The sequence below is a fragment of the Mycteria americana genome, chromosome 22 (genome assembly GCF_035582795.1).
Source record: "Mycteria americana isolate JAX WOST 10 ecotype Jacksonville Zoo and Gardens chromosome 22, USCA_MyAme_1.0, whole genome shotgun sequence".
Lineage (NCBI taxonomy): Eukaryota > Metazoa > Chordata > Aves > Ciconiiformes > Ciconiidae > Mycteria > Mycteria americana.
Window position 1 is genome coordinate 7,757,619 of NC_134386.1, and position 18,580 is coordinate 7,776,198.

An 18,580-nucleotide genomic window follows, 5' to 3' on the forward strand; every position below is an offset into this window, starting at 1 on the left:
ATCTTTTTCCTCCTTCCAATCAGAAATTTATGCACATTGGTATAACACCCTGAGCCTTCTCTTTTCCAAGCTGAACTGTCTGAGTTCTTCAGCCTTTCCTCACATGAGGGGTGCTCTAGTCCCTTAATCATCTTTGTGACACTTTGCTGGACTCTCTCCAGTGTGTCCATGTCTCTCTTGTACTGGGAAGCCCAGAACTGGACACAGCACTCCAGGTGTGGCCTCACCAGTGCTGAGTAGAGGGGAAGGATCACCTCCCTTGACCTGCTGACAAAGCTTCTGCTCACAGAGCCCAAGATGCTGTTTGCCCTCTTTATTGGGAAGGCACATTGCTGGCACATGTTCAACTCTGTGTTCACCAGGAACACCAGGTCCTTGTTTGCAAAGCTGCTTTCCAGGTGAGCGGCCCCCAGCCTGTATTTGCATCAGGTATTCCTCCCCATTGCAACAATTTGCAATTCCCTTTGCTGTACTTGATGAGGTTCCTTTCAACCTATTTCTCCAGCCTGCCGAGGTCCCTCTGAATGGTGGCATAACCATCTGGTTTATCACCCCCTCCTAACGGCTTTGTACCAGCTACAAACTTGCACAGGATGCGCTCTATCCTATCATCCAGGTCATTAATGATGAGATTAAACAGTATCGTCTTCAGTACCTATGAGTTTGAAGCTTGCAGACTTGTAGCTTACTTTTGCTTTCAGAGCTTGAAGCCAAGGGTAGTTCCTGTAGGAATGAAGTGAAGAGTGGGGTAAGAAAGAAGACAAGGAGCGTACAAGGCTGCTGGCCAACTCAATGACCAGAATGAGGCAAAGAGAGCTGGTGTTGCCATACCCGTAACCCTAGTGGAGCTACCCCTTAACCACTCAATGTGCTCACAGATTTTGGCTGCCTAAGACACTCCAATTGCCTACATGCAAGCCACTGAGCACACAGGCAGTGTGGATGATCAGCCAGAGAGGATCTGCAGAGAAAAGGTGGGCACTCATACAGGCGTTCCCAACGGCTGCTGCTTATATGTCCTCAGTCAGTCTGCAGACACTGCAGAAGTTCACATGTGAGCTAGATACTTAGACTCCCTTTGCAGCCCGGAAAGAGAGCTGGGCACTTGCTGGGTGTAATTCATCTCATCCTTGGACAAGTCTAAGCAGCTTGGATCAGCTGTACCTTACACCCACAGAGACAACAGAAAATTCTGCCTGTTTCTGTTGACTATAATGGGAGCCTGGAGCGGAACTGATCTTCTACAAGTCTATGGTTACGTAGGCATGCACATATGCAGACAGAGTTCAGAGGCTCAGCTCTGAGGTAGTCAGCATAGGGGCTCTCTACCACTGTGCCAATGACTGAAAAGAGTGATGTGACTGAGTATGGCATTGCTTGAGGAAGATGCAAATACTCTCTCCCACTCCCTGGAAGAACTGAGCTGTTGGTTCCCAATGAAGGTCTTTAATTATCACTTGCTGAGTAAGTATCTGCAGCACCAGATACAGCTGCAGTGGTGGTACTCCTTGCTTCAGAGATAAACACCGACAGTATGTCTGAGGACATCCTGATTTCTCTCCTTTGCCAGAACAGGGACTGTAGATATGAGCAGGGGTGTATTTGTCCCTGTTGTACATGTGACATCTCTGAAGGGAGGTGTGGTCCAGCCTCTTTCACTTTTCCTCCCTCAGCATGTTGACCATTGTTGGCTTCAGGCTGGTTTCTCTCACATTTTCTTATCCCAGTCATGTTGTTCATTCCCAGGGGTTGTGGCCATGGTTTGAGAAACTCTGCTAATAAATAGACTGTAACAACTCCCAGCTTCATTCTGGCCACTGGGTCAGTGGTAGAGGCCATTGGGCTGGGGGAGTGGAGATATCTGTATACAGAACAAGCATCAGAGACAGCCCAGAGGCAAGATCCTCTCAGAGATCAATGATTTAAGCACTTCCCTGAGTTCTAGACTCTGTACCAAATAAGAGAGGGTATTCTGGGACCCCACATCATGGACCCTTAAATGAATGGGCAAGCACCTGTGCAACTCATTTGTTTTAAATTCCTCCTCCAAACACACCAGGTCAGCTATGGCCCTTGCACCTAGACCTGGAAGAACTTTGCTGGTTCTGAACACCATCTCTGAGTGTCCCATAGCCTCCTCATCACCAAAGTGGTGGGATATGGGCTGGATAAATGAATGATAAGGTGGGTGGAAAATTGGCTGGACTGCTGAAATCAAGAAGTGGAGAACAGTGGTGTGAAGTGCAGCTGATGAGAATAAACTAGTGGTGTCCCTCAGGGATAAATACTGTGGTCAATACTGTTTAATGTCTTCATTAATGAGCTGGATGATGGGATGAAATGTTCTCTCAGTGAGTTTGTGGAGGACATCAAAATGGGGAAAGCAGTCAGTATGCTGGATAGCAGGGCTGCTATTCATAGGGACCTGGACAGTTTGGAGAAATAGGCTGGCATGAACATCATAAAGTTTGACAAAAGTAAATATGACATCTTTCATCTGGGAAAGGACAGTCCTATGCAATCAGTAGAGTCTAGTGGCTGACTGTCTAGGAAGAAGCTTTGCAGAAAAAGACCCTGGTAGATGAATAGCTGAATAGGAGATGGCAATGTGTTCATGTTGCAAAGAAGGCAATACACATTCAGGGCTTTGTTAGCAAGGGTCTAGCTAGTTAGCCCAGGGAAATGATCTTACCCCTCCACTCAATGCTTTTGAATCCCATTTGCAGTACTGTGTCCAGTCCAGGACAACAAAGACAGTGATATACTGGAGTGAGTTCCTTGGAGGGCCACCAAACTAATCACTGGGCTGGAGCACATGACATGCAAGGAGAGGCTGAGAGAACTGGATTTGTTCATCCTTAAGAAGAGAAGGCTAAGGGGAGACCTTATCTCTCTCTATAACTAGCTGATGAGATGAGGATAGAGAGGAGACAGAGCCAGACTCTTTCTGGAGGTGTACAGCAACAGGATGAAAGGCAACAGACACTAATTGGAACATGCTGAATTCTTACTAAATATAAAGGATTTTGTTTGTTTCTTTATTTTTTTCCATGAGACTGGCCATATACTTGAACAGGTCTGTGGAGTTTGTGAGACTTGATGACCTCCAGAAGTCACTCCCAACCTAAATTATTCTATGATTCTATGTTTTAATGATTCTGTACTCCAATACATGTTTATAACCATCTTTATTGCTGTTGTTGGTGCAGGAATAAAGAATGGAATCAAATAACATCACCACCACTGTGACAGAATTTGTCCTGTTAGGCCTGACACAGAATCACAAGCTGAAGTATTGTCTCTACGTGATCTTCTTTCTCATCTATGTTATAACTTGGTGAATTTCACCATCATTGCAACTGTAGCTGCTGATCACCAGCTCCACACACCCATGTACTTCCTGCTGGCCAACTTGGCTTTCCTTGATGTCAGTGATTCGTCAGTCAATACTCCCAAACTGCTGTCAGGCCTCCTTACCAAATATACAGTGATCTCATTCAATGCGTGCTTCCTCCAGATGTTCTTCCATTTCATTGCTAGTGTGATGGCGTTTTTCCTTGTAGGGATGACAATTGGCCATCTATAAGCCACTGCATTACTTATCTATCATGAACTGGAACAAGCGCACAGGTTTGGTGGCAACTGCATGGTTCAGTGCGTTTGTTCACTCTACTGTACAAACTGGTTTTCTTCTCCCGCTTCTGTGGCTCCAATGTAGACAATTTCTACTGTGATGTCCCTCAAGTCATCAAACTGGCCTGCACTGATACCTGCATGGCTGAACTACAGATGGTGTTTAATAGTGGAGTGATTCTCATTATTCTTTTTGTAATCTTGATTATTTCCTATACTGTCATCTTGCTGAAGAGAAGGACATGCATCACAGAAGGGAAGCAGAAAGCCCTATTTGCCTGTGGAACCCAGATAACCATTGTGAGCTTGATATTCATCCCCTGCATCTTCATCTATGCTCAGTCTTATAAGAAATTCCCTATGGACAAGGTGGCCTCCATTGTTTATACTGCGGTCACCCCAATGCTAAACCCAATGATCTACACACTGAGAAACACTGAGGTGAAAAAGGCCATCAGGAGAACACTGCGGAAAATCTTTCTCTCTGGAGGGATACAGAAAGCAGACCAGCCAGCAGATCCAAAGAGAACAGATCTGATGCTTCCATGAGAAAACTGCGTTCACCACTGAGATTCCTGCTGCTTCAGTAAGCAAATTTCTAGATGTGAGATGGGGACAACATTCCCCTCACATAAGCTTAGGAAGGTCAGTCACATGTTTTCTTGTTCTCCTCCATGGAGTGTGCAGTACGATGTAATTTGTAGGGCCTAATGAGAGTTTTCTGTAATAAATCACCTGCAAAGACAGCACCACGGCACACCCTGGATACTGACCATGCTAGGGGCCCTAACTATGCCCTTGTTCTCTCCTGTGGAAATCACAGCTGGACCTTCCACTCCGGCATGTCTCACTTCTTTTTAGCAATCTAGTGTAGTTTCATCTCTAGGTTAACACACCTGAAAGCTAGCTTGGTAAATTTGATTGTTATTTCTGCTTGTCACATAATTGCAAAGGATCTTTATAGTAGTGTCAGCTGTAGGTTTAGTGCACTCCCTTTTTCCCCCTGTTATGCTCACTTCAGGTGGACTGTATAGCTATTAGGATCTCTCCTGGAGTGGAGCATCCTGGTCCCACATTAGACATGGAGGGACATGGAGGTGTTTGAGGGATAAGATTGCCTCAGGGATCACTTAAGGGTGCTCCAGGGATGGAGGTTCCATCCCCTCACCATTCCTCTGTTCTTTGCTCTGCCCCATCCTCCAGTTTCATCCCAGCAATCCTTACCTTACATGATCATGGTCTCCTACAAATCCATAGAGCCTTCTACACAGAACAGGCATTTTGAACATGATTCTATAGAAGGACAAATGTGGCAAGTGGGAGATAGACCTCCCATACTGTTTCCTGAATTAGAAAGAAATTAAAATTTCTTTGTAGATCCTTGTAGAGGATCTTAAAAGTTTTTTAAGAAATGTCAGGCCCAAAACTGGGCCACCTGGAACCAGGCAAAGACCTGGGGGAGCAGGATGGATGAAGAGAAGAGGAGATTCTCTCTGCAGGAATATCTGACATCACCTCAAGGAGGATGTTGGGTGGAGGAGAAACCTTAGAAGTTTCTAGAACTGCCCCAGAAAGTGCTGCTGAGAATCAAGCCACCTAACCTACAGATGACCTATTGTGAGGCTCGCACTCAGAATTAGCATAGTCCTTTGGCTCTCAAATGTAGAGAAGTGTCCTGCGTGCCCCACATGGTAGGCTAACAAGGCCCCTCAAAGAGCCTATGGAGTAGGTACTGTGCCAGAGATGATGAAAGTTCTGTGCACTGTGGGTGCAGCCAGACTCCCCTCAAAGGGGCTAGCTGTGGGCAGTATGGATGTGAACACTTCTGGTCCATTGGCTGAGGTAAATCACTATAGATGACATAGACAAAGACTGGTTATCTTTCACTGCTGAAGGAGTGCTGAAGGACTGGTTTCAGGGCCAATTACATGACAGTAGTGCAAAGGGACAGAAACTTTGCTCCAGAAATTGTAAGATTGCTCAGAATCCGCGAGGATCATGGAGCCAGCCCTAGCTGAAGAAACTTCCCCAGTGTATCGAAGACCTGATCATGGACACCATTCCAGAGTGGGGATGCTGCTGTCCAGGTTCAGGTGCCTCTTACTGGGTTTAAGAGGGATGGTGGTTTCATGTGTGGGAAACAAGCCATGGTCAAGGTACTGAGTTGCCAGGTGAAGGAGTCATGGGATGAGGTGAGCGCACTATGCACCAGAGAACCAGAACAGGATTGCAAGAAGAGACAGAGCAGATGCAATAGCAAATGTCCTGTGTGGCAATGAAGGATGTACAACTGGAGAGTACACTTTATCAAGTCGTGAGGAAGACTCCCAGGATGGGGGATGCTGGATGCTTGTGGCCTTTGACAGAGGAAAAAAGGCACTCTTTGTAAGGCACTTCTTATTTTCTTTTGCCAGAGGATAGGTAGGACAGTTAAGGAAGGGGATAAATAACAAAAACCCCCTACTTCACGTGCAACTATATTTGGATTTGTATAGCACACAACAGGAAGGGTTTCACAAGGACTGAGAACACTATGATCTGTGAGGGTGCAATGCCTTCTGGGCTATTATTGGAAGACTTTGTGGATGGAGCCATAGTTAGTCCGCTCTGCACCTACGCTGTACGGATAGGTGAGCAATTGGCTGATGGGTCAGGTTCAAAGATTTATAGTAAATGGGGTCACATCAGGCTGGCAGGCGGTCACCAGCAGGATTCCTCAGAGCTCAATTTTAGGGCCTGTGCTCTTCAATGTTTTATAAATGATCTGGATGCAGGAATTGAATATACATTGTTTGCCAATGATACTAAACTAGGAGGATCTGTGGACTCCCTCGAGGGGAGAGAGGCCTTACAGAGAGATCTGCATAGACTAGAGAGCTGGGCAATCACCAACCATATGAAATTTAACAAGAGCAAGTGCCGGATTCTCCACCTGCGATGGGGTAATCCTGCTTATACAAAAAACTGGGGGACAAGACACTGGAGAGCAGCCCCATGGAAAGAGCTCTGGGGGTTTGGGTTGATGGCAAGTTGAATATGAGTCAACAGTGTTCCCTGGCAGCCAAAAGGGCCAGCTGTGTCCTGGAGTGCATCAAGCACAGCATAGCTAGCCGGTCAAGGGAGGTCATTGTCTCACTCTGCACTGGTGCAGCCCCACCTCGAGTACTGTGTGCAGTTTTGGGCGCCTCAATATAAGAAGGACAGCAAACTATTAGAGTGTGTCCAGAGGAGGGTGACCAAGATGGTGAAAAGCCTCGAGGGTAAGACTTATGAGGAGTGGCTGAGGTCACTTGGTTTGTTCAGCTTGGAGAAAAGGCTGAGGGGTTGTTGTGTTAAGAGTTACTGTCGTGTTACAAATAGGAGTCTGAGGAGTGGCTGGGGGGGGGGAACCCTCCCGTTGAGTCACGAGGTTCAGACAGGACCCCCTTGCTTTCTAAACTCCTTCTCAGAGAGGAGTCTAGGTGCGGCTAGGTCCAGTCTTAGTCTCAGATTTGGTCAACGGTTTATTTTCTAAGGACTGTGTGTATAGCCACTTATCAGAACCAGAGCCCTCTCAGGGCTTTCGCTAAGGCAACAGCATTAATTTACAATGTTTTAAGTCCGGTCGTGTCCAGCGTACTGAACTTCATGATTACGAATTCACAAATAACGTGCTTACACCCCCAGTCTCATCGCGTTGCATGAACTATCACGGCCACACGTAAAGAGTCTGGTCATGTTCAATGAGAACTACCACAGCTAGATCAATGAAGAGTGCAGTTTATTAGAGCAACAGACACACAGATTCTTTGGATTACCGGTGATAAATTCACTGTCTGCAAAGCACGTGCAAATACCAAGAATATGAGTAACACTGCCGGCTACAAATGCGTTAAAAGATAATAAAGCAACTCTATAGAGGTTCCTAAGTTTCCCGGGGAGGCACGTGGTATAACCAAGTGTTCGAATCTTACCCAAAGGTGTTCCGATGGGGGGGAAGAGAGGCTCAGCCCGTCGGCTGATCCCAGAAGTCAAAGTGGTACACAATGGTGTTTTCCCTAACATTCTCTTTCTCTTAAACCATTTTATACTACCTTTCACCTTTCGGGTGGAGCTTGAGTGACTCTAGTCATACATACCTTTGTTTAGGATTGGTGTAAAGTTTTCTCGCTTCTCTTTTAAAGGTATAAGCTAGGAAAATTCAGAGCGCAAGCTCAGTGAGGGGTGGTTGCACCTTGGAGGCGGGTAGCTTTTGGGATGGAGGTGTGTTTTGGTATTATAATGATGTTATAATGAGCAAAGTTCACCAAAAGGACAGCGTTTTGTCAAAGACATGACAGGCTGTTGGCCCAGGGTAGTAAATATGCAGGTTATCAGTTCCATGACACCTTTAAGTTCCTATATAGTCGCAGAGCCTGGCCGCGGCATCTCCACACCGCTCTGCCCCCTGGGCAGTACCTCTTAGAGGCAACACACCAGATTCCCCTGGTGTTACCGACATCTAAGGTTGCAGGCCTAGGGAACTTCCGTGGAATGGATTCCCTGCATGTCAGCCACGTTCCACCTGGGCAGCTTCTTCAGTGCTGTGCCTTACCTAAAAGTGTGAATATAAGTTTAATTACTAAGTCACCTCAGCAATTATCCCACAGGGGTAACCTCATCACCGTCCAGAACTTCCTCAAGGTGGGCAGTGGAGAGGCAGGTGCTGATCTCCTCTCTCTGGTGACCAGCAATAGGACACAAAGAAATGGAATGAAGCTGTACCCGAGGAAGTTCAGGTTGGACATTAGGAAAAGGTTCTTCACTGAGAGGGTGGCCGGTCACTGGAACAAGCTCCCCAGGGAAGTGGTCATGGCACCAAGCCTGTCAGAGTTCAACGAGCATCTGGAGGACACTCTTGGTCATATGATTTAGTTTTAGGTAGTCCTGTGAGGAGCAGGGAGTTGGACTCGATGATCCTTATAGGTCCCTTCCAACTTGAGATATTCTGTGATTCTGCCTTGGAATCAAACTGAGAAGTAGATTACGGAGTGAGTACTAAGGGCAAGATAAAATGTCTAAGGCAAGGTTTATTTCTTCCCAAAGTAGACATTAAAAATGGGTTAGCTGAATTGCTCGCTAGAAACACCCACTGATTATGCAGGCATCCTTAGGTGACTAATTCAGATGCTGCACTGGATAGACAAATCCTGTCACTAGTGCCTACCATAAGGCTATGTCCACATGGCCTTTGATTTTTTCTTGATAGTTGACTTCTGATTTCAGTGGCCTACCTATGCTGTATGAAAAGGCAAAGCTTGACTACAAGCTAGATCATCCAGTGACTTGCACTTTCTCCCTTTGTGGAGAAAGAATTAACTCATTCAGGGGCAGAGTCATATGAGAGTCAAACAGCAAGGCGTACCAACAGTCAGAGATTCAAGTATAAGCTGAAATCTTGAACTAACATGCTTGCTACCTGATTTTATCTATTTGCACCTGGACCAGAAGTTCATTAATGATTCTATAAATGCTTCACACCTGCCACTTAATTTCTGTAGAGATACAGAATTTTAACAGTAGAACTTCATAGCACAACTGTGTTGATTCCTTTACACAGTATAGTTCTCCTCTAAATTATTCCATATAGGTTTTAGGGTCGCCCTAATGCTTTTTGATAATTAGAAGAGAATTATTGAAGCTTGCTTAATATATATTACGTTGCTACATAATGTACCCTATGGAGTTGTTCGTAAGATAATTGTATTAACTAACAAAACAAAAATAAAAAAGCTTTCACTTATTTACTTCAAAATATTTTTTTGTAATTTTCCACACCAAAGTATGTACTTGCTGACCAGCTTCCACATTGAGCCTTTGATCTCCTTGTTACACAAGGTATAGATCATGGGATTAGTCAAGGGGAAGATGACCGTGTGGAAAACAGCAACAACTTTTTCCATTGGGACAGCTTGGAAGGGTAAAGCATAGATATACATAGCTGGGCCACACATGAAAAAAACCACAATTATGTGGGAAACACAGGTGGAGGCTACTTTGTTCTTTGCCTTGGAGGACTGTGTCTGGAGCTTCAGTAACAGGACAGCGTAGGAGATTAGGAGAAGGGTAAAGCACATGACTATAACAACTCCATTGTTGAGAAACATAAAAAGCTCCACTATGTAGGTGTTGGCACAGGCCAACTTGACCAGCTGATGGACATCACAGAAGAAGTTGTCCAGGATGTTGGGACCACATAAGGGGAGGTGGATGCTGAGAGCAAACAGAATGATGCCATGGACAAAGCCCCCTCCCCATGTAGCTCCAACAAGGACACAACATACCTCCCTATTCACAAGCATGGTGTAGTGAAGAGGTTTGCAAATGGCTACATAACGGTCATAGGCCATGACCATGAGCAGGAAAGCTTCAGCTGCTCCAAGGAAGTGGAGGAAGAAAAGCTGGGCCATGCAGGCACTGTAGGAGATGGTCTTATGGTGTGAGAAAAAGTCAGCCAACATTTTGGGTGGGGTCACAGAACAGTAGCAGATGTCCAAGAATGCCAAATTGGCCAAGAAAAAATACATGGGTGATCCTAGTTGGGAATCCCCCTGAATTGTGAGAATGATAAGGATGTTGCCTGGCAGAACTATCATATAGAAAAGCAGGAAGAAGAAGAAGAGAATCATCTGGACTTCGTGGGTTTGGGACAATCCCAACAGAACAAACTCTGTAACTACTGTATAGTTCTTGTGCTCCATTTCCACTCTGCAGAGCCCTGAAAAACAGAGAGTAATCATGAAAAAAAACCAAACACTAATGCAAATCTACAGAAATGTTTGAACAGCATGGGGCATATTTAGATTGCCTAAAATGCATGCCCTTTTCCCATTTCCTAGTTTTAGGGAATTCCTAATGGTGAAATACTTGAAAGCCAGTAATTTAGATTCCCACTAGGGCATTTTACTGAAAATGTAAACTGGAAATGTCTACATTTTATCAGATGTTCTTTGTTTTCTCTGTGGCCTGGGAACTGGCACCTGGATGGAATATAGGTCAAAGTGTCAGTCCATTCTTCCATGACTAGGCTAATTTTTGTGGTTTACGGTGTAGACGCCTTTATCTGAGCTAGTCATGTCTACTCCCTCACCAGCTGACAAACGCAGTTCCTTCCAGGGTAGACAGATTTAATTCTAAGGTAGACAGCTAAACAAAGCTAGACAAAGTGCACTCTAAAATTACACAATTAACCTAAATCACATCCACTGATTATAAAAGGAAACTAATTATAGATCACTCGCATCTGAAGGAAGGTTTATGAATCCCTCGGGTGAATTCATCTGCAAAGTTGTTTGCAATTAAACAATTTTAAATCCCTTCATACTTAAATTATGTCAGTATAACCATCCCAGGGAATGACTAATTCCATCCTAAATTTTCTCTAGCATACATCAGTTTGAGTATTTTCCAAAATACTTCTTTTTTCCCCAATTGTCTTTCAAGGGAGCTGAGGATGTCTAGATCACATTCGGACTTCCACCTTTCTCCAGAGAAATCCCACAATGGTGTCTAATTTTCCAATGAAGTCAACAGAACACTGGGAACATAAGGAAAACTCAATTACCTAAATATCTCTATGAAATTAAGCCACCATGAATCAGTGTGACGGCAGTTTGGAAAACAAACTGACATTTTTTCATAGAATGTATCACATAATTTCATTTACATATATTTTGAATGGAACTGTGGATTTCGACACCTCCTTCATGAAGAAAACCGTAAAAATTGGTCAGATTTCTTTTAAAATTCTTTCCATTTATCTAAGTTCTTTCATTCCTCCCACTTCTTTTTCTTCTTTTGGGTCAGGAGAAAGCTATGAGTTTTTGTCTCCAGGTTTTTTGAACACTTTTCTTCCATTTTGCTACAAAGGTGGTATGTCTGTCTGCATGATGGCATCTGCACAATACTGCATTAGTAACTTCACCAGCAATACTGAGGTAGAGAATAAAGCATACTGAAAATGCTTTAGTGGGAGAAAATGCTCAGACCTGTAAGGATTGTTTAGTTTTAGAACAGTTTTAGTTTAGTTTCCTTATTGAGACCAGTGAGAAATTAAATCAGCCTTGACCATGGAAACTGAAAAAATAAAAAAACTGAGAGGAGGATAAAGTGGCAAAAAGTAGTAAAATTCAGAATAAAGGGGGAAAAAAAAGGGAAGGAAAGTAAGAAAGGGATAAAAACAAGTAAGAGAAAAAAGACTCCTTACGTCATTTTTGATGTTTTTGTCAAAAGTCAAAATTTCATGTCATGCCTTGAAATTAAAAAGTTTCTTGACATTCTTTGTTTTCTCCATTTCTTCCTTTCTTTCATGGGCAGCTGAAGGGATCATTGTGCTGGATGTATGTATAAAATGACCATTATTTAATTTCTCAGCTGGCTGCAAATCCTTATCCATCTGGATCTGAGTTTCTCTTTGCTTCACTTTAAATTCCCTCTAAGTGGTTTGGTCAGCTCCAGTCTCTTTCTCATCTCATCACATGACAGAAAGATTCCTGCAGGAACCTACCACTCAACTCTGCTGTCCTGTATCATATTGTATCCTACACATCCAGCTAATACAGAAACAGCACTCTCCCTTCACCTCTGCTTGGTTACAGAGACTTCTGTGGATGCACTGACTTCCATGGCTTTGCATCTATGACTCTCCCACACAGGTCAGTATCTACTACTCTCTGGGTTGTTCAGCCCTAACCAGCAAAGGACCAATCGAGGTTACTTCCCCTTTGCCGTTTCCTGCCACACCACTTTGAATAGGTGGTAAATATTTCCCAGTTTTTCTACCTACTTCCCTGATGTTACCAGTCTGCCTAAGTCCAGATCCTCTCCAATTTTCAGCTGCAGCTTGTGGTTTACCCAGTCTCCATTCCACAATGAAAAAGACTGGCTGCTCTGAACTCATTCTGACCTGAAGTCTTGCTCTTCTGGCCATGAATCCTCTCCCACACACCCATGTATTTAGTACTGCTGTGTATGCACCAAAGGTTTGTCTCTTTTAAATGCCAGACCCACTCATAGCAATTTGTCTCCCTGCCTGATTGTCAGCGCTAGCACTAGAGACTGCAACCAGACTGCCTGTGACCTTAGCTGCTTCACTCACTACCTGATGACAGAGGGCGAACGTTGTGTGCCAGAGAATGGAGAAGATTTTGTCTCTTTGCATCCTCTAGATAATGCTTTCTTTGTCTCTTCAGAGTGTGCAGATTGTTTCTGGTTCCAAGGATGAAGGATAGATAATTGTGGCAGCAGCTGTGGTTCTGGAGTGCTAGCTCAGATGCCCAGGGGTCTTAATAAAAGCTCTAAGGTGTATGACTTTATTTATAATTATTTATAATTATTTATTATTTATTTTAACATATATTATTCCTGGATCACGTGACCTCTAGAGGTACCTTACAACCTACTTTTTTATAATCTCATTATTAATTCTGCATTTAAATGACTGGTAATCTTTGCTTCTGGGAAACAAATGAACCCACAACCTCTGACTTCCCATACTCTGTAGACATTCTCATCTGGGAATGCACAGGATGGAAAGCCATCATCTAGAATTCTCCAGATCACTTAATTTTCTGTATTTTATGAGTATTCGGGATGAGTTCTCCATAGTCCACTGACAAAGATACATACTTTCAGGAAGTGTAAAACAAACTAAAAAACTCCCCCCCCCTCCCCTTCTTTCTTTCTCTCTCTCTTTCCCTAAAATGTTTCTTTTAATTTGTTTTGGCAGTATATCAAGGGGTCAGATGAATCAGGACTGGGAGGTGTTTATTTCTTTTCAAGAATGGGCAGCTCAGACTTACAGATATACAATCTACATGGCTAGAGTTAAGTGAAATAAATTCCATTGTGTATTTATACAATATTACTTAATGTGTAGTATACTTTATATACTATATATATACATGTATATTAATTAAAACCCTTTGTAATGTTAACAAAAAATTAAACTCAACACAGACTTTTAAAAAGTCAATGTTAGAAGCTAAATTAAAGAAGCAGCATAATCCAACAATGCTAAAGATTCATTTTGTGATTCTATAGTGAAGCATCAAATACTGCACCAGCAACACATGTCAAATGATTAATTTAGCTGTTTTCTAGGATTTCTGAGACTTCCTTTAAGACGGAGAGCAATTCAGTACAAGTTGCCCTCTCTGCATGATTAACCAAAACACAACCTTTATCCAGAATGAGAAGTGACAGGTGCCAGGACACCACCTGGCAGTGGAAACCCAACCCCACCCCACAGTCACAGTCACATGTCCCACCTGATATGGAAGTCCTGCCCGTCTTCCAATCACATGGCTGTGTAACTCTGCTGCTCCTTGCCTCTAGGGCTGCTGATTTTGATGCTATTATACCCCATATGATTTTAAAATAATGCCCTGTGATTGGTTGCTTATTTTCTTAGGGCCAGGATATACATATAAAGACATGCGCTTGCACATGCATATACATAGACATTTACATCTGTGTTCAAATATGTTTACACATGTATTTTTAAAACTGAATATATATGTTCATAAAAGGGAATAAATAATATAGTTTTTTACAACAGATAAGGAATTGTGCTGGTTTTGGCCAGGATAGAGTTAATTTTCTTCATAGTAGCTAGGATGGGGCTATGTTTTGGATTTGTGCTGAGAACAGCGTTGATAACACAGGGATGTTTTTGTTATTGCTGAGCAGTGCTTACACAGAGTCAAGGCCTTTTCTGCTCCTCACACCATTCCACCGGAGAGTAGGCTTGGGGTGCACAAGAAGCTGGGAGGGGACACAGCTGGGACAGCTGACCCCAACTGACCAAAGGGCTATTCCATACTATATGACGTCATGCTCAGCATATAAAGCTGGGGGAAGAAGAAGAAGGAAGGGGAAGACATTTAGAGTGATGGCGTTTGTCTTCCCAAGTAACCATTACGCGTGATGGAGCCCTGCTTTCCTGGAGATGGCTGAACACCTACCTGCCGATGGGAAGTGGTGAATGAATTCCTTGGTTTGCTTTGCTTGTGTGCGTGGCTTTTGCTTTCCTTATTCAACTGTCTTTATCTCAACCCACGAGTTTTCTCACTTTTACTCTTCTGATTCTCTCCCATGGAGTGGGGGGTGGGGGGGAGTGAGCGAGTGGCTCTGTGGTGCTTGGTTGCCAGCTGGGGTTAAACCATAAAGTTTAAATGTGAATAATAAGAAAACACATGTACAGGGCTTTCAGGGCACTGCATTCCTGTACTGAGCAAGAGACTGTGCCTCCAGAAGATCACAACATCGATCTTTCCCAGGAAGGGCCACTTCTGGCACTCCATAGCCCTGATGGGGATTTTGAATTCTAGATTTACCCCTTCCCTCAAATGCAGCAAGGAAGATAGAGGAGGAGGACCATAGCCTATGGCTTCCATGGAAATGCGTGGCAGATGGAGTGGCAGATCCAGAGGTCTGGGGTTAGGAGATATGTAGAAGAGTATAGATTTGTTAATTTCGACCAAGTACCATTACATAAAACTTTCGTTTGTGGTGTAGATGGATTTTTTGACCATATACACCAGCTGTTTGGACATGGTGATTGTTTTCAGATTATTCTTGAAGCTGTCAGTATGCACAACTCCTTATATTGTCCCACTGTTAATGTAAGCAATATGAATATAGGGAAACTTTTAGAATGGGTCATTTATCTCCTAAAAAGTAATTCACCTGTGTTCTGTCCAGACTTTCCTCCTGGCTAACATTGTTGTAATAATGGAAGAGGTTATGATGGCTACTTCATAGCTTCCAAATGAAAGAATGGACATGTTAATCACCCAAGGGAGAAAGTGTACATGTATACAGGGTCTCAGCCTGAATATGTATTTCATAGATGCTTTTTTTTTTTTTTCCCATGAAACTAATCAGCTTTCCCCAAGCACTGGGATTTGTGGGTTGCAAATATTATTTCTTCCATTTTTTTCAACACTGCTAAAAATCAGAATTATGTAGAACCTTATACAAAACCAGAATATTACATGGTGAACGGCATGGTGCTTGAGGAGAAATTTTTGCTGTAACATACAATCAATTAGAAGATTTTTGTCTTTTACTATTGCCAAAATTTTGAGGGAGCCTTATTATCATACAGGAGGAGCAGGGAGTTGGACTCGATGATCCTTATGAGTCCCTTCCAACCTGAGATATTCTGTGATTCTGTGATTCTGTGAATGAGATTATGGTGATGACTTGTCTCACATTCTATGAGAGAGAGAGTGATGAAAATGTAAAGGTGTGTAACGTAGATGCCTTTCAGCATAGTGTGCTAGCCTCTACTTGCATGACCACACAGCGGTTGTTGTTTCTTAAATGTAACACTGTAGCACAACTTCCCCCAAATCATCATCACTAGAGGAAAAAGAGATCTTTGACACCCTTTTCTCAGTGGATTACATTCACAGCTGAAAAGGAAAATATTCAACTCCGTCATGAGTTATAAGACAAAGTCTCTCAAATGGACAAATGCTACCATAAAAAAAGAAGAAAGAACCCTCTGACTCAGGCAGTCTTTGGGTATTTTTATTAGATGACACAGCAAAAGATAGACCACATGACAACAGCAGGATTTAATATCAGGTCTATATGGGAGCATGAGGATGTCACTATGAAAAAAGTCAGATGGGGAGTTCACAGAGTTCTTAGTGAGGAACTGTACATTGCCTCTGCTACCCAGATGTGCTCTTTTTGTCAGCAGGCTTTATGTCATTTATTTATACTATTAACATCCTTCAATGAAAAGGCACATTACTATGATTTTACTAGTCTATCCCTTCATCTACAAAAAAAATCCAATACCCTCTTTGACACCCCAAATCTTTGAGAATTTTCACAGCCTGATGGCCCATTTTGGCATGGCCAAAATAAAAGCGTACTCCTCTCAAGCACTCTTTCTCCCCATCCTTCCTGTGGTGGTAAACACCAATCTATTCTTTCCCTTTTGCTGCACTTTCACTGAAACCTGCCAGGCCCTCCGCACCTACAATAATGAAAGAAGAGCCCTCGTGGGCACCTGGTGTTCCCTAGAATAGAATAACACTCCTTGTTGTTTCCATGTACATATTTCTGTGAAGTTCACTTTTTTTCCTGGCCTTCAATTTGGGTGGGCAGTGATGCTTGTACCTTGCAGCACAGCACTAAGACCAAGGGTTGCCGCAGTAATACTGCATGGTCCTCCTTTTAGTCTGAGGTCTTGTTAGGGAGCCTCTTGATCAGACTCAGGCCTGAACTCTTCCTTGCGTGAGGTGGGGGTCTCTTGATTATCCTCAGAGGGTTGGTCCCTTGCCCTGCAGACATGTTCAGTCTTCTTCATGTACCCCCACCCTGTTCAGTGCTCACCCAGCCTTTTTAAGCTCCCTCCCCATCCCCACAAACACATTAGGACTTGTTCAGCAGACATGTAAAGCAGTGGTCCCCAACTTGTTTCTTTTTTTATTCACATTTAAACTGTAACTATTTCATTATCTCTTATTAAACAAGCGTATTATACATACATATACACACTTACACATAGGTTTTGTGTCTATATATAGTAGGGGAGTACTTAAAACCGGAAATATTTTTGTGGCACAGGAAACTTTATTTATCTACTGCCTATAGAAGAAAAACAACATGATGATGACAATGAGGTATTATGAGAAGGCTGGAAAAAAAAAAAAGCTTAAATCAGCTTGTCAGATATCCCACTACAATTAAGATTGGATGCCAAACATTGTTTTCTATTTATAAAAGCACACATTTTCCTTATTAATGTAAATTATTACTGGTGAATTATTACTAATCCATATTATAGTGCCAACACTAGTACTAATATTTAAAAGGAATCATGGGAACAGGATCTCAATGTACATGGCATTGGTTGTGCACACACAGGTGTAAAGTTTGCCTGGAACTGGTTACATTTTAAGTATATGAGAGCAGATAAACTTTCTATTTCAATGGAAGGGTACAAGGAGGTGATCTTGACAGAACCGTAAACCATGTCAGCATGTCAGGAGCTCAGCAGCCCAGATCAAGAAAGGCATTTGGAACTGGTGGGATAAGACTTCTTAAATATGTTTTTGATCTGGACCACAGACACCTACCTCTTCCATAAATATTTAAAATCCTACTAAGTTCAACTGGATCCCAGGAGAGCAGTCAGAACCTCAGTAGAGAGAGATGTACACCTCCACGCTATGCTTCAACTCTTCTATATTACATGGTAGAAAGAATTGCCCTTTTGTACTAACCTTTCTGCATTGCCTATACATGGACTCAAAGAAATTACAGACAAAAGAACAATCAGAAGAAGATGTGTGCAGTCATTGGAAAAGTTATCTAGCAGGAAACCTGAGAAAAGCATTAATCTATTCTCTTACCCCAAGACCATATCATTTAGATCAGTACCAATTATTGTCAGAAAAAGATAACTAATTAGGTATTAAATATAATTTCTCACACACTTCTGAAAATAATTAATGGAAAGAAATGTTAAAATGTATTATTTAGTTAAAATGCATTCTTCCATAAAAATGCATTCACAGTAAGTGAAACATTTTTTAGATATGGTCTTCAGTAACAGAAGGAAATTGACTTCCTTGCCTTTTACAGTTTTTCTTTTTTTTTTTTTTTTTACTTTTATTAAGCCTCCCTTTAAACCAAAATGTGATACTGCATTCATTACAAGCATTATATAACATATCAGAAATACAGTACATTTATTTACTTCAGGTAGAGTGCTGTGCTTGTTTTTGTGTGTATGCACATACACAGATGCACATACATACATGCATATATATGCGTTAATATTTGAAGGATGGGGAAGAGCCAACAAAATGCCTTTACAACTTGTGTTTCTTTTCCATAGCATGAATTTGGCTCTGTTACAGTTTATCATGAACTCTGAATGAAGCTAATGGTTTAAATTAATTCC

The 18,580-nt window shown here is 42.6% G+C and overlaps 2 protein-coding genes across 2 annotated transcripts; one reads left to right on the plus strand and one right to left on the minus strand.

The window, feature by feature from the left end:
- The first annotated feature begins 3,218 nt into the window (after positions 1 to 3,218).
- Positions 3,219 to 5,057, plus strand: LOC142419659 (olfactory receptor 4D2-like). The gene is given in 4 exon segments (XM_075522856.1): positions 3,219 to 3,333; positions 3,336 to 3,570; positions 3,572 to 3,697; positions 3,699 to 5,057. Coding segments are annotated over 4 exon segments (960 nt in total). The 3' UTR covers positions 4,183 to 5,057.
- Positions 5,058 to 9,395: 4,338 nt separating this feature from the next.
- LOC142419911 (olfactory receptor 4M1-like) lies at positions 9,396 to 10,352 on the minus strand. Its single transcript, XM_075523339.1, has one exon. It carries the CDS (start codon positions 10,350 to 10,352, stop codon positions 9,396 to 9,398), a length of 957 nt encoding a protein of 318 aa, XP_075379454.1.
- Between the last annotated feature and the right edge of the window lie 8,228 nt (positions 10,353 to 18,580).

Bases quoted from the DNA above. Each gene is read 5' to 3' on its own strand.
- LOC142419911 (XM_075523339.1), bottom strand. From the start codon at position 10,352: ATGGAGCACAAGAACTATACAGTAGTTACAGAGTTTGTTCTGTTGGGA.